The sequence below is a fragment of the Mandrillus leucophaeus genome, unplaced genomic scaffold, assembly GCF_000951045.1.
Source record: "Mandrillus leucophaeus isolate KB7577 unplaced genomic scaffold, Mleu.le_1.0 Scaffold290, whole genome shotgun sequence".
NCBI lineage: Eukaryota > Metazoa > Chordata > Mammalia > Primates > Cercopithecidae > Mandrillus > Mandrillus leucophaeus.
In genome coordinates this window covers 1,077,051-1,091,801 of record NW_012103032.1, presented here as the reverse complement: position 1 = coordinate 1,091,801, position 14,751 = coordinate 1,077,051, and the positions used below count along the sequence as shown (strand labels likewise).

Here is a 14,751-nt window from a genome sequence, read left to right as displayed (position 1 = left end):
CCCCCGCGCCGGCCCGCCCGCCCCCCAGACCCGCTATCGTCGCGCACCTTCTGCGCGTAGACGATGCGGAACTTCTGCTCCATCTTGTGCCATTTGCTGTACCAGCTGTCTTCGTCGGTGACGAGCGGCAGGTACGGGTGCTCGGGCGAGTTGTCCTCGCTCGTGCTGCTCTCGGCGCTGTGCCGCTCCTCCTCGTCGGTCAGGTAGTCGTAGCTTGGGAGAGGGAGTAGTGGGCACGGCCGGTCCCGCCCCTCCCCCCGCGCGTCTGCGCTGGCCGCCGAGGGCAGGGGGACCAGGATGTCCCCAGGATGTCCTGAGGACCCCCCCGTCTCCCGCCCCGCCGCAGTCATGGAGCCGCTCACCTCTGTGTAAACTTTAAGTAGGGCGTGTAATCGATGACCACGGGGGTCTTCCCGTCCAGGACTTCCCCCTTTAGACAGAAGCTGAGGCAGAGGAGCCACAGGGTTGGGGGTGGGTGTGAGGGGTTGGGGTAGGACATTTGTCGGGGAAACAGCCCCCTCCACCACTGCCCTCAGGCAGACCCCACCTGAAGTCGATGGCGCTCAGTCCGATCAGCATTCCGGTGAGAATGGTGGCTTCGTCCCGCAGCATGATGGCTCCAGAGTCGTAGAACCGTCTGTGGGGAGGCAGAGGGCCTGACAGTGCAGCAGGTCCCTGGAGCCCCTCCCCAGAGCTGCTGTTGTTGGCTTACTGCCACCCCATCCTGAAGGAAGGTCAATTCTCCTTCCTGATATGCACGCAGGCCTGGAGCCTCTCTCCCCTCTCAGCCTGGGGCTGGCACCTGTGGCCCCATCACCTAGAATGAGTGCTCCCTGAGCCGACTCCTCCCTCTGAGCTACCCCTTCCTCATCAAGTACTGGGTTACCCAGATCCTTCATATCAGGAAGCGAGTCTTAATCATTAGTGCTTGGTATACAGTAGGTGCGCAAAAAACGTGTTGACTTGAACCTGGAAATGTGTAGACTGAGGAATGGAATTCAGCAAAAACATCAGGCTGGCTGTGGCCAATTGGGATGCGGAGGTACACGCCCCCTGCCACACCCAGACAGTTTCAGATGCACCTGCCCACATAGGCACACTTCTCCTTGTAACCCCTTACCTCAGGCACCCAACCTCCCTGTGAACCCACAGTGCAGGGGTTGAACTCCCCACATAAGGACTCTGTGTCCGTCAATAGCAAGTACAGAACTGCTGCCATAGTTTGGAGAGCCAGAAGGGCTGTGTTGTAGGTCATGGAGCAAGCCAACACATGAGATGGTGCGTAGCTGAGGCTCATCCAGAGGTGTGCCAGGGTGGAGTGTGCTGGGCAATGATGTCGAATAATGGGCATTAGATTTGACTTGCAAGTGATGGTGGCAGTGGTAAAACTTTGTCCTGGGGCCGGGTGCAGTGGCTCATTCCTGTAATCCCAGCACTTCGGGAGGCCGAGGTGGGAGGATCACCTGAGATTGGGAGTTTGAGACCAGCCTGACCAACATGGAGTAACTAAAAATACAAAATTAGCAGGGCGTGGTGGCGTATGCCTGTAATCCCAGCTACTCAGGAGGCTGAGGCAGGAGAATGGCTTGAACCCGGGAGGCAGAGGTTGCAGTGAGCTGGGATCGCACCATCGCACTCCAGCCTGGGCAACAAGAGTGAAACTCCTCCTCAAAAAAAAAAAAAAAAAGAGTTTGTCCTGGGATTGCAGGCCAGGCTGGAAGAGGGAAATCAGCCGTGCATGCTGGTGCTGGGACTTGTAGTCCAGGAACTGAAGGATGCTGCAGGAACTTAAGGATCAGCTGTGTTTGGGCAATGCAGGTGCACCCTGAGGCCTGTGGTCTGAGTTGCCTGGGAAGTCTGACCTGGTGGTCCGGGTGTCGCGCAGAGCCGTGGTGATGTATTCTGACATACGCTTCTCCATCAGTGCCACCCGGATCCATGCCCGGCCCTGGAAATCACATTCACTTTTACTTGCTGCCCCAGAGAGACTCATGTGTCCAGCATCAGGTGTGGGCCCTTCTCCCCTGGGCTGTGGACAGGGAGTGAGGACCAAGAAACAGGCAGGCCCCCTGTGTCCAGAGCAGAGAGCAGTTGCTTGCTCCAGGCCCCTCACCTTGGCCCGGGCTGTGCTGATGTTCTCCATATTCTCGATGCTGCTCACACAGTTGTTGGGCACTTTGCTGCAGGCCAGCCGGATATAGTCCCAGAAGCCCCGCTGCCCGTCTGAGCTGAACCAGCTCACTGGACCTGCTGGGGCACAGGCTGAGCCAGGGCAGGGAGCGGACTCAGCAAGACCAGGGAGTTTGGAGAGGGTCCATGTAGTGAAGCACTCACATGCATAAGTATAAGCAGCCTCCTCCCACAAAGATCTGTGCATACACATGCATGTATGCAGTGGGCACCCCAGCATATAGCTTGCCCACTGATGGGGATTGTAGGCCAAAGGCGTCTCCCACTTCCCAGATCTGTACACAAGCTTCTGTGCATGGTCCAGGATGGGGGCCAGGGTCAATGAGGGGATTCAGAGTCCATGGAGTATATCAGAATGAGGTGGCTGGGAGCTACAGGCTGGGAGTTGGGGAGGGACCACTGGAGGAGGGACCCTGGGCCCACCTTTGAAGCGGTGGCTGAGGATCTGCTCTAAAATGGCTGCAAAATTGACAAACTCCTCTGATGAGTCATCGATGGGCTCCGCTGTGTACTTCTCCAGCAGCGTTTTCACCGAGAACCTGGGTGGCAAGGTGGAGAGACAGGGCAGTGGGGTGTCAGGTGAGGAAACAGGCTGAGACAGGGAGCAACTGGCAGAGAAGAGGTCAGGAAGGGCATGGATGTGGTGGGGGGCAGAGGGAGCGGGGAGACAGGCAAGACTACAGTGACCATAGAGGTACCATGTCATGTGGAGTGAGAGGGTAGCAGGTGGGGAGGGAGGGTGACAGGTGGGAGACTGATTGACAAAGTGGGTGACAGGAGAGGTGACACCCAGAGAAAGGAAGCTTCGGCAACAAGGGGTGAGAGGGACTGAAAAAATAGGAAGATGAGGCGCCACAAGCCGGGGGCGGTCCCAGAGCCTGTTCCCCCAGACCACCCTTCAGGGTCTGTGTGTGCGAGGCCTGGGTCAACTAGGTGTTAGAAGCCGGTGTGTGCCCCACCCTGAGCTGTCTTCTGTGATTGCTGGAACAACCTTCAGTCCCTTTTGGGGATGGGGTCACCTGTACCAGGGCATGTGAGTTGGCACTGTGCACATGGAGTGTGGGCATGTGCAGGTGGCCAGGTGGGCTCCCAGCACACAGATACCCCCTTCCCCCTTTCCTTCCCGGCTTGGCCTCCCACACACCAGCTGCCCAGAACCAGGCAGTGCAGAGCTGGGCGGGGGTGGGGTGGGGAGGTGCGGGGTATGGGCCTGACACAGGCACTGGGCAGGAGGGGGCATTGGCAGCAGATCCTTGGAAGGGGCTTGGGGGCCTAGCTTCTTAGGAGGAAGGGACCAAGGGAAACCTGTGGAGCTGAGGGACTGAAGCCATGCAGTGCCCCCTCTCCAATCCTGTCTACGCCTCAGGCTCCCTCTGCAGTCACTACCCCTGCAATCTCCCCCTGCCATCCCTGCAGTGGAGTGGGGCAGGGATGAGGACACAGTTCCTAACATCCCATGATTTCCCTGTTGTGGGTGGCAGAGCAGGGGCGGGGTGTCCAGGGATATGGGAGCTGCTTGGAAGTGTCCTTTTCTTCTTATATTTATCAAGCTCTATAATGTGCCAAGCACAGTACTTTGTCTGCACTACCTTACCCATGCTCAGCCCTGAAAGATAGGCCCTCTTATCACTCTCATCCCCATTTTACAGATAAAGAAATTGATGGTCCAAGAGGTTGACTGATCTGTTCAGAGCTACATGGCTTATGAGGAGTCAAGCAGGTATGTCTGATTCTGATTCTGAAGCCTCTGCTCTTTCTGCTACATCTGTGGCCTCCTGGCAGCTATCGTGAAGACCTAGGCCTGGAGCAGCCCCTGCTCCACCACCCTTTGTCCTCTACTCCACAAGTCTCCAGCCCTGGAGCACTGACCTCTGCAGCTCTCAGGCCAATTGCACAGCTGAGCCCTTGTCCCCCTTCCTTTTGAACTTAGAGTTGATCTGGCCTGAGATCAGAGCCAGGTCAGTCTTGGGGTTGCACTAGAGGGAGGCAGCCTGCTGGATTCAAATCCTGTTTCCCTGTGACACTCATGTGGCCTTGGGCCCCTCTCTGAGTCCCCTCTTGCCAAATGCAAATGGGAACAATCGTACCTGCCTCATTATATTTTGGTTGAGAGCCCAGGAAGGGTTGGGAGATGGTAGGTGCCTAGGGCTGCTGGGCAGGGATGGTAAGGAGCGGGTCTGTGGCTGGGAAGGCTGGCCCTGCTGAAAGCAAGCCTGTGGTTGGGGCATTATCCCAGCTTCACTATGCCCACCCTCCTGCCAGCTTGATTTCTCCTGGCCATCTGGGTCAGACAATGATGGGGCCTGGACTGGGTTCAGCATGGCAGCCATCTGGTATCTGTCCTCAGGGGTGCCGCAGAGGTGGTCATTGCCCCTGGGAGCCCCGTGGTGTGCTCCCTGATAGGAGATGCAGTGGCTGCTGCAGGTTACCATGGAGACAGCGAGGCCAGGGCCCAGGGGAGCCCACGGCCTGCTAAAGGGAGCTGTTCTGGGAGCTGGAGGCAAACCATGTGACAGTGATGAGGCAGCAGGGGCCTAGGGGTTACTAAGCCTTTGTCACATCACTGACCCCCCAAAACTCTATCCTTCCCTCCCAGTTCTAAGCCACCTTCAGCCCTTCAACTTCTTCTTCTCTGGCCAATGTCAAGGAGAGTTCCCTCATTCCCCCCACGTACTCAAGAGGCTCAGCTAACTTGGCAGGCAAGAGAAAAAAGAGGAACCTAGCAGGTAGAGAGCAGAGAGGGCCAGGAAGAACGTCATTAGGAAAGGGTTCTTTCTGTGTGCCAGACACTGAGCTAGGCTCCTACATGGATGATGCCATTATCATTCTTTGGTATGACTGTGACATCTAAAATGAGGATGATGGGGCACCCAAGGCCCAGAGTGGTTAAGAGACCTCCTCAAGGTTGCGCAGCTAAAGCTGATGGAGTAAGAGCTTGAACCTAGGACCATCTGGCCCCAAAGACAGAAATCTTTGTTTTACAACACACTGGTAGGGGTTGGGGGGAATGAGGGTAGAGGCAGTGCCCTGCACTGTGGGCTGGACCATTGCTACACTCTCTTCTTCCTTAATGTTCCAGGCATTTCTGCAGAGGTCTGATGTGCACAGCACTGTGCTGGGCACTAGGGATATGATGCTGGGAGACAGATGCAGTGTGGTTGGGTGTGTGCCCAGGAACCTGGAAGGAGCTATGGGAGCCAGGAGCCAGGGCATCAGGTGGGCACTAGTGGGCCTCAGGGTATCAGGTGGGCTTCAGCAGAGCTGAGGCCTACGTGGCAGGCAGGTGGGGCTGGCAAGGGAAGAGTGAGCCCTGTCCCCAGGAGCACCCTGCCCTGAGGGAGCAACACCTGATAGGCATGGGGGCCAGAGGAGGTTGCAGCTGACAGGGGATCCCAGCACCAGAGGAGAGTGCAGGTGTGGGCTGCAGGGGGAGTGGCTGAGCAGCTGGCCATGCCCTGGTTTTGGGACAGGGCAGGGAGGGTGAGTCACTGCAGGTTTGAAGTGGACAGGATCACTTCCTGGGCCTCACAATAGCGGAGAATCTTCCCAACCCAGCAACCGTTCACCCTCAGAGACCAGTGGCCGTGCCCTCCCGGTCTTCTCCCCTATAACCTGGAACCCAGGCTCTTGGTCCTTCCCACGTCTTGGGCGGTGCCCCTCTCCCTTCCCTGGAGGGATTCATGGGCTCTGCCCCCATGCCCAGTTGACCCTGCCCATCCCTGCTCCAGAATCTGAGCATTGGAGAACCCCGCCCCAGAGGGTCAGTTTGACATGGGTGCCAATGAGGATATGCTTGGAGGGCATTCATCCCCCCATGGGGTCCCCTCTGCCCATCCCGCCCCACTCCCAGCAAGGGAGCCAGCCATCCCCACCTCCTTCCCCCTCACACAATGTCACTTCCTGGTTCTCACAGGAAGCTGCAGTACCAATTAAACACCCCTCACCCCCCAGGCCCAGGCCCCGGCATAGGCCACTTGGCCTAGAAGGGTAGGGACCAGACTGCAGCTCCCTCTCTGGGTTCTGGGCCTGGGAGGGACAGTGGACGCATTATTCTCGACTCTTTGCTCCCCTCCCTTTTCTCCGCGGCAGCGCTCCGTCCGGGTTTCCGCAGTCCACCCCAACCCCTCTCTCTGATCACCCCAGCCCCCGCCCGCCAGCGGTGCCCACCTGCATACGGTGATCAGGTTCTTACGCTCCACAGCCACGTTGCGAGAGGATGCTTTCTTGGAGGACAGCCCCAGAGCCATGGTGGTCTGGACAAAGCTCGCTTCCATCCAGATGTGCGGCCACTGCTGCCGCCGCCCGCTGCCCCCCACCCCACCCGGAGCCCCAAACCCGTCGCTGGATCACGGCTGGGCCCTCTGTCCGCCGCGGCCCCTCAACCCTTCCATGGCCATTCCCCTGCCTCTGCGCCTGGTGCCCGGCCCCCTCGCTCCCTCCCCCGGCAGCGATGCCAGAGCAAAACAAGGCCGGGGAGGGAGCTCTCCGAGGTGCTGAGCCGGGCCCCGTCACCCCCTCCTCCAGCCGCCCGCCCCCCTCGGCCAGTGACGTCAGGGCCCTCGGGCCCCGCCCCCCAGCAGGCCGAGGACCAATCCGCAGAGGGTGCAGGGTCTGGGGGGAGGGGAAGAGCCGGGGCCCCAGGGAGGGCGGAGGGGGTTCCCGGGAGAAGCAGAGATTGGAAGGAGAAGCAGGGGGCCTGCCCTCCGCCCCCACACTCTGGGCCCGAGACTCCTCGCTCCTCCCCGCCTCGAGTCTCTGGCTCCGACCTCTCTACTCCCTTGTTTCTGACCTGTGCTCCGTAGTGTCTCTGATCTCCCCCTGCCGCTGGGGGAAAGGAGGTCCTCACCTCCGTGACCCTCGTCCCCTCCCCGCCCCCTACCCGTTCAGCCCCGGCTTTCTCGGCGAGGTGGGGGCTGCGTGCGGGGAGCGCAGGTGGCTCCGGGCTGCTAACCCAGGAGGCTAAGGAGCAACCCTAGAGACTGCATCTGCGTGTCTGTGCCTGGGCTGGACCCGCCTGCACCAGCCAGGCCGAGCCAACCTCTCCTGGGGTGGAGGATGGGACTCCAGACGAAGCCTAAGGGTCCAGCGCCTGGAACCACTTGGGACAGAGAGTGGGGAGCAGACTGGCAGCGAAGGGCCCTGGGCTCTGCGGAAGTTCCCAGCGGCAGAGCAGGCGCCTACAGTGGTGCCAAGGCAACCGGAGGGGGTGGTGGCCCACCCCCTCGCACCACCCCAGAGCCAGCTGGCCTAAGGTTAACCCCTTGGCTGCCGGCATTGCCGCATGGTGCCATCAACCCTCTCTGAATGGGGTCATTGATCTCGGGCAAGGCCAGGAGTGTCCTGTAAAACTGGTTGCAGTTTCTCCCTGGGGGTGGGGGAAAATGCCGGCATAGTCTGGTTCCCCCCTCCCCGCCCTTGGCCTCCTATTCCTCTCTCACATCCCTGCTCCCACCTGCCCTGTTCCTCTATTCAACCTGTTCCAGGATTTTCAGCGGGGGGGTTCCCCTTCACCTGCTGGAATCCTCAACTCCCACATAAAGCCTTTCTGTGTTTATTAAAGGGCCTCTACCCAATTTCTCCATCTGCCCCTAGGAACATTCCTCCCAGGACTCACTCGTACCTATTCTTCAACTCTGCCTAACTGCTCGATTCACCTGATGCTCTGCCAGTGGATTGCTGATGTCTCTACATTGATTCAGATTTGCACCCACATCTGAAAATAATCAGCAGGAAGGGACCCTCTGTCACCACAAGTGGAGGAGGAGGAGATGAAAGAGCCTGGTTTTGACACCTGGAGACTGACTCCTAGCTCCTGATTCCTAGGATGAGATCTCACGTTTATGCAGCCTCAGCCTCAATTCTTGGCTTCTGGGACCTCTACCTTTTTTACTTTTTTTTTTCAATTATTTTTTGCATGTCATCCTTGCACAGTGGCCATGCTAATCTTCTCTGCATCATTCCAATTTTTTAGCATATTAGCACATTCCAATTTTAGTATAACCTTGGTCTTTTCAGTCCCTCTTCCGTCATCTTGCTCTTGCCTCACGTGTAGAAGTCCCTCTTACCATTCTCCTGCCTCCAGATTGCCAGGGGCAATCATGATGGGGTTTTTTTGCTCTTTCTCCAAATGAGGGCACGTGATGTTCTTTTGGGGTTTATTTTGTTGTTGTTGTTGTTTTTGTTGTTTTTGAGACGGAGTCTCGCTCTGTCATTCTGGCCAGAGTGCAGTGGCACAATCTTGGCTCACTGCAACCTCCGCCTCCCAGGTTCAAGTGATTCTCCTGCCTCAGCCTCCCAAGTAGCTGGAATTACAGGCATGCACCACCATGCCCAGTTAATTTTTGTGTTTTTAGTGAAGACAGGGTTTCGCCATGTCGATCAGGCTGGTCTCAAACTCCTGACCTCAGTGATCCACCTGCCTTGGCCTCCCAAAGTGCTGGGATTACAGGCATGAGCCACCATGCCCGGCCTATCTTAACCATTCTTAAGTGTACAATGGAGTAGTACTAAGTACATTCATAATTTTGTGCAGTCATCACCACCCTCCAACTTCTGAACTCTTCATTTTGAAAAACTGAAACTATCCATTAAACAATAATTCCCCATTCCCCACTCCCCTTACCCTTGGCAACTACTATTCTACTTTCTGGTTCTATGATTTTGACTACTCTAAGTACTTCATATAAGTGGAATCATATAGTGTTTATTTTTTATGTGACTGGCTTATTTCACTTAGCATAAAGTCCTTAAAGTTCATCCATGTTGCTGGGCATGGTGGCTCACACCTGTAATCCCAGTACTTTGGGAGGCCAAGGTGGGCAGATCACCCGAGGTCAGGAGTTCAAGACAAGCCTGGCCAAAGTGGTGAAACCCCATCTCTACTAAAAATACAAAAATTTGCCAGGCCTAGTGGTACACGCTTGTAATCTCAGCTACTCAGGAGGCTGAGGCGGGAGAATTCCTTGAACCCAGGAGGCGGAGGTTGCAGTAAGCTGAGATTGCACCACTGCACCACTGCATTGCAGCCTGGGCAAGAGTGAAACTCTGTCTCAGAAAAAAAAAAAAAAAAACAGAAAAAGAAAAAAATTCATCCATATTGTATGTAACACATTACAGAATTTCTCTGCTTTTAAAGGCAGATTAACATTCTTTTGTAGGAATATGCAACATTTTGCTTATTGCTATGGCTTGAATGTGTCCCCCAAAGTTCATGTGTTGGAAACTTTTTGTTTTGTTTTCTCTCTTTTTTTTTGAAACGGAGTCTCGCTCTGTCGCCCAGGCTGGAGTGCAGTGGCTTGGTCTTGGCTCACTGCATGCTCTGCCTTCCGGGTTCACACCATTCTCCTGCCTCAGCCTCCCAAGTAGCTGGGACTACAGGCGCCTGCCACCACGCCCAGCTAATTTTTTTTTTGTATTTTTTAGTAGAGACGGGGTTTCACCATGTTAGCCAGGATGGTCTTGATCTCCTGACCTCATGATCCGCCCGCCTCGGCCTCCCAAAGTGCTGGGATTACAGGTGTGAGCCACCGTGCCCGGCCTTTTTTTTATTTTTTATTTTTGAGACAAAGTCTTACTCTGTTGCCCAGGCTGGAGTGCAGTGGCATGATCTTGGCTCACTGCAGCTTCTGCCTCACAGGTTGAAGTGATTCTTGTGCCTCAGCATCCCAAGTAACTGGGATTAGAGGCGCACACCACCATGCACGGCTAAATTTTGTATTTTTAGTAGAGATGGAGTTTTGCTGTGTTGGCCAGGCTGGTCTTGAACTCCTGGCCTCAAGCAATTCACCTGCTTTGGCCTCCCAAAATGCTGTGATTACGATCATAAGTCTTCATGCCCAGCCTTCTTTCTTTTTGAGACAAGATCTCACTCTGTTGTCCAGGCTGGAGAGCAGTGGTGCAATCATAGCTCACTGCAGCTTCAACCTCCTAGGCTCAGTGATCCTCCCGCCTCAACCTCCCTAGCAGCTGGAACTACAGGTACCTGCTACCATGTCTGGCTAATTTTTATTTTTATTCATTTATTATTTATTCATTTATTTTGTAGAGATGTAGTCTCACTATGTTGCCCAGGCTGGCCTTGAACTCCCGGGTACAAGCGATTCTCCCTCCTTAGCCTCCCAAAGTGTTGGGATTACAGATATGAGCTACCACACATGGGCATGTATAGGAAACTTAATCCCCAATTCACTGGTGTTGAAAAGTGGGACGGACCTTCAAGAAATGATTAGATCACAAAAGGTCTGCCCTCATGAACGGATTAATGCTGTTGTTTTGATAGCTGGTTCCTGATAAGAGGATGAGGATCAGGCCCCCTTCTCTCTCGCTCATGGTCTCTTGCCCTTCTGCCTACCACCATCAGATGAAGCAGCAAGAAGGCCCTTGCCAGATGTGGGCCCCTCAATCTTGGACTTCCCAGCTAGCCTCCAGGATCTGTAAGAGACAAATCTTTGTTCTTTATAAATTACCCAGTCTCACGTATTCTGTAAGAGCAGCACAAAGCAACTAAGACACTTATCCACTTATCCATTCATCCATCCATGGACACTTGCATTGTTTCCACATGTTAGCAATTGTGAGTAATGCTGCTATGTACATGCGTGTACAAATAACTCTTTGAGACCTTGTTTTCAATTCTTTGGGGTATATACCCAGAAGTGGAATTGCTGGATTACATGGCAATTCTGCTTTTAATTTTTTGAGAAGCTGCCATCCTGTTTTCCGTATGGCTGCACCATTTTTCATTCCTGCCAACAGTGCACAAGGGTCCAATTTCTCTTTTTTTCTTTTTTTTTTTTTGAGACGGAGTCTCGCTGTCTCCCAGGGTGGAGTGCAGTGGCACAATCTTGGCTCACTGCAAGCTCCGCCTCCCGGGTTCATGGCATTCTCCTGCCTCAGCCTCCTGAGTAGCTGGGTCTACAGGCGCCCACCACCACGCCCGACTAAGTTTTTTTATTTTTAGTAGAGACAGTGTTTCACCATGTTAGCCAGGATGGTCTCGATCTCCATAGAAACAATGAGACTGGGCAACATGACGAGACCCCATCTCTACAACAAATACAAAAATTAGCCAGGTGTAGTGGTGTGCACCTGAAGTCCCCAGCTACTTGGAAGGCTGGTAGTGGATGCCTATAATCCCAGCTACTCAGGAGGCTGAGGTGGGAGAATCACTTGAATCCCAGGAGACAGAGGTTGCAGTGAGCCGAGATCGCACCACTGCACTCCAGTCTGGGCAACAGAGTGAGGCTCCATCTCAAAAAACAGAAAAAGGGAAATGATCCCTGAAAGTATACTCTTTCATTGTAGTTTTTATTTGCATTTTACTAATGATTAGTGATGTTGAGCACCTTTTCATGTGCTTATTGTCTTTTTTTCTTTCTTTTTTTTTTTTTTTTTTGGAGAAATACCTATTCAAGTCCTTTGTTCATTTTTGGGTTGCTTAGTTTTTGTTGTTGGTGTTGAGTTTTAGGAGCTTTCTCTATATCCTGGATATCAATTCCTTATCAGATATATAACTTGCAAATATTTTCTCCCATTCTGTCAATTTCCTTTTGAATTTGTTGATATTGCTTCTTGACGCACAACGTTCTTAAGTTTTCATCAAGGCTAATTTGTCTATTTTGTTGTTATTGTTGCCCCTGCCTTTGGTGTCAGATCCAAAAAAATTATTGCCAAATCCAATGTTGGAAAGCTTTTGCCATATGTTTTCTTCTACGAGTTTTAAAAGTTTAGGTCTTGCATTTAGGTCTTTGATCCATTTTGAGTTAATTTTTGGATATAGTGTTAGGTAAGGGTTCAACTTTATTCTCTTACATGTGGATATCCGGTTTTCCCAGCATTATTTGTTTAAAAAACAAAAATCAAACAAACAAAAACCTGTCCTTTCCCCATTAAATGGTCTTGGCATTCTTGTCAAAAATCAGGCTAGAGTGCAGTGTCATAATCTTGGCTCATTGCAACCTCTGCCTCCTAGGTTCAAGCAATTCTCTTGCCTCAGCCTCCCAAGTAGCTGAGATTACAGGTGTGCACCACCACATCCAGCTAATTTGTTTTATTTTTAGTAGAGATGGGGTTCCACCATGTTGGCCAGGCCGGTCTTGAACTCCTGACCTCAGGTGATCCACCTGCCTCAGCCTCCCAACGTGCTGGGATTACAGGCCTGAGCCACTGCACCTGGCCTGATCAAGTTTAAGACTACATTGCACCACAGCACTGCAACCTAGACAACAGAGCAAGACCCTATGTAAAAAAAAAAAAAAATCATTTGATCATAGGCCAGGTGCGATGATACATACTTGTAATCCCAGCTACTCAGGAGGGTGAGGTGGGAAGATCACTTGAGCCCAGGAATTCCCGTCCATCCTGGGTAACATAGCAAGACCGTATCTCTAAAAAAATTAAATAAATAAAAAATTTAAGAAATCACTTGCAGACCAGGCACAGTGGCTAATGCCTGTAATCCCAGCATTTTGAGAGGCTGAAGAGGGCGGATCTCTTGAACTCAGGAGTCCGAGACCAGCCTGGGCAACATGGTGAAACCCCATCTCTACCCAAAATACAAAAAATTAGGCAGGCATGGTGGCTTACACCTGTGGTCCCAGCTATTCAGGAGGCTGAGGTAGGAGGATCGTTTGAGTTCAGGAGGCAGAGATTGCAGTGAGCTGAAATTGTGTCACTTTCCTCCAGCCTGGGTGATAGAGCGAGACGCCATCTCAAAAAGAAAGAAAGAAAGAAAGAAAGTAAAAAAAGGAAAGAAATCACTTGCTCGTGTGTGTGAGAGTTTACATCTGAGCCTCTGTTCTATTTCATTGGTCTATATGTCTGTCTTTATGCCAATACCACTCTATTTTGATGACTGTAGCTTTGCAGTAAGTTTTAAAATCAGGAAGTGTAAGTCCTCCAGCTTTGTTCCTTGTTTGTATTTCAACTTTTGTGATAATCATTTCCTTGCTTTTCTTTATATTTTTATCACCCATGTGTGCACCGCCTATGAGCAGAACCTAGCAGAAGGACACTAATGGAGTCTAGGGAACTGGTTTGCAGAATCCCAGCCCCCTTCCAACATCAGAGAGCACAGAAAATAAGAATGAATTTGAAGCTGAAAGGCAATAAGCAAATAACTGGCCTAATCTACCCCTTTTTTCTACTTAGCTGTTACACATCTGTCCATCATATTTGAATAATAACAGCTTCATCACTTTGTCTAATAGATGCAACTGTATTTTCCTCAAATGAAGATGCTCTGGGGCCCTCCCCCAAAAGCAGAGATGCAAAGTCTCTACAGCAATGGGATCCGTCTCCGTGTGATGTGAATTCTCCTAGTACAGTCACATGTCCTCTAGAGTATTCTGCAACCTAAATTATGAAGGTCGTTACCAACAACAATCCTCATAAAAAATAATAAGAGAAAAGAAGGAGAGGAAAGTTAACCAATATTTAGAGAGTGTATACAATAAAACAAGCAAGAGAAAACATACCCATAGCTTCTACAGTCCTTGCTTCTATATCTGGTCAGAAGCTGATATTTATAACTTTCCTCTTCCATTACTTGTTCCATTTTTACTTTGCTCTGAGCCAGTCCCTCAATTCATTGGTTTGTTTGTTTTTGACCAGGTTGGGTGACCAAACATTTATTCTTATTTATTTATTTATACCAAGAGAGTATCAATTTCTCAACAAACCTTTATTTATTTATTTATTTATTTGTTTGTTTGTTTGTTTATTTTGGCGACAGGGTCTCCCTTTGTTGCTCAGGCTGGAGTACAGTTGTGTAATCACGGCTCACTGCAGCCTCAACTTCCCAAGCTGAAGCAATCCTTCCTACTTCAGCCTCCCAAGTAGCTGGGACTACAGGCATCCACCACCACGCCTGGCTAATTTATTTTTATGTTTGTAGAAATGGGAGTCTCCCTATGTTGCCCAGGCTGGTCTTGAACTCTTAGACTCAAGCCATCTGCCCATCTCAGCCTCCCAAAGTGCTGAGATTACAGACATGAGCCATCATGCCCTAGCCCAAATCTTTATTCTTTTTTTTTTTTTTACTGGGTCTTGCTGTGTTGCCCAGGCTGGAGTGCAGTGGCACAATCTTGGCTCACTGCAATCTGCACTTTCTACAATCCTTGCTTCTATATCTGGTCAGAAGCTGATATTATAACTTGCCTCTTCCATTACCCTTGAAGGGTTGAAGGGATTCTCATGCCTCAGCCTACCGAGTAGCTGGAAATACAGGCACCCACGACCACACCTGGCTAATTTTTGTATTTTTTTTAGTAGAGGCAGGGTTTTACCATTTTGGCCAGGCTGGTCTCGAGCTCCTGACCTCAAGTAATCCACCCACCTTGGCCTCCCAAAGTGTTGGGATTACAAGCGTGAGCCACCGTGCCTGGCCCCAAATTTTTATTCTTTGTTATTATTATTATTATTATTTTTTTTTTTTTTTTTGAGTCAAAGTCTAGCTCTGTTGCCCAGGCTGGAGGGCAATAGCACAATCTCAGCTCACTGCAACCTCCACCTCCCGGGTTCAAGAAATTCTCCTGCCTCAGCCTCCTGAGTAGCTGGGATTAC

The 14,751-nt window shown here is 51.9% G+C and overlaps 1 protein-coding gene across 4 annotated transcripts in view; it reads right to left on the bottom strand.

Moving 5' to 3' along the window:
• The window catches only part of RUNDC3A (RUN domain containing 3A), a 10,698-nt gene extending 3,335 nt beyond the window's left edge, over nucleotides 1-7,363 (bottom strand). For 2 of the 4 annotated variants that reach the window (XM_011985910.1, XM_011985908.1), the window contains exons 1-7: nucleotides 6,358-7,363; nucleotides 2,614-2,729; nucleotides 2,114-2,262; nucleotides 1,863-1,948; nucleotides 548-637; nucleotides 363-443; nucleotides 48-213 (exon numbers count right to left, since the gene is read on the bottom strand). In XM_011985910.1, coding sequence (XP_011841300.1) covers nucleotides 48-213; nucleotides 363-443; nucleotides 548-637; nucleotides 1,863-1,948; nucleotides 2,114-2,262; nucleotides 2,614-2,729; nucleotides 6,358-6,464 — 795 coding nt within the window. In that variant the 5' untranslated portion in view covers nucleotides 6,465-7,363. The remainder of the gene's footprint in view (nucleotides 1-47; nucleotides 214-362; nucleotides 444-547; nucleotides 638-1,862; nucleotides 1,949-2,113; nucleotides 2,263-2,613; nucleotides 2,730-6,357) is intronic. The other 2 variants (XM_011985911.1, XM_011985909.1) reach the window with 1 other exon arrangement.
• Between the last annotated feature and the right edge of the window lie 7,388 nt (nucleotides 7,364-14,751).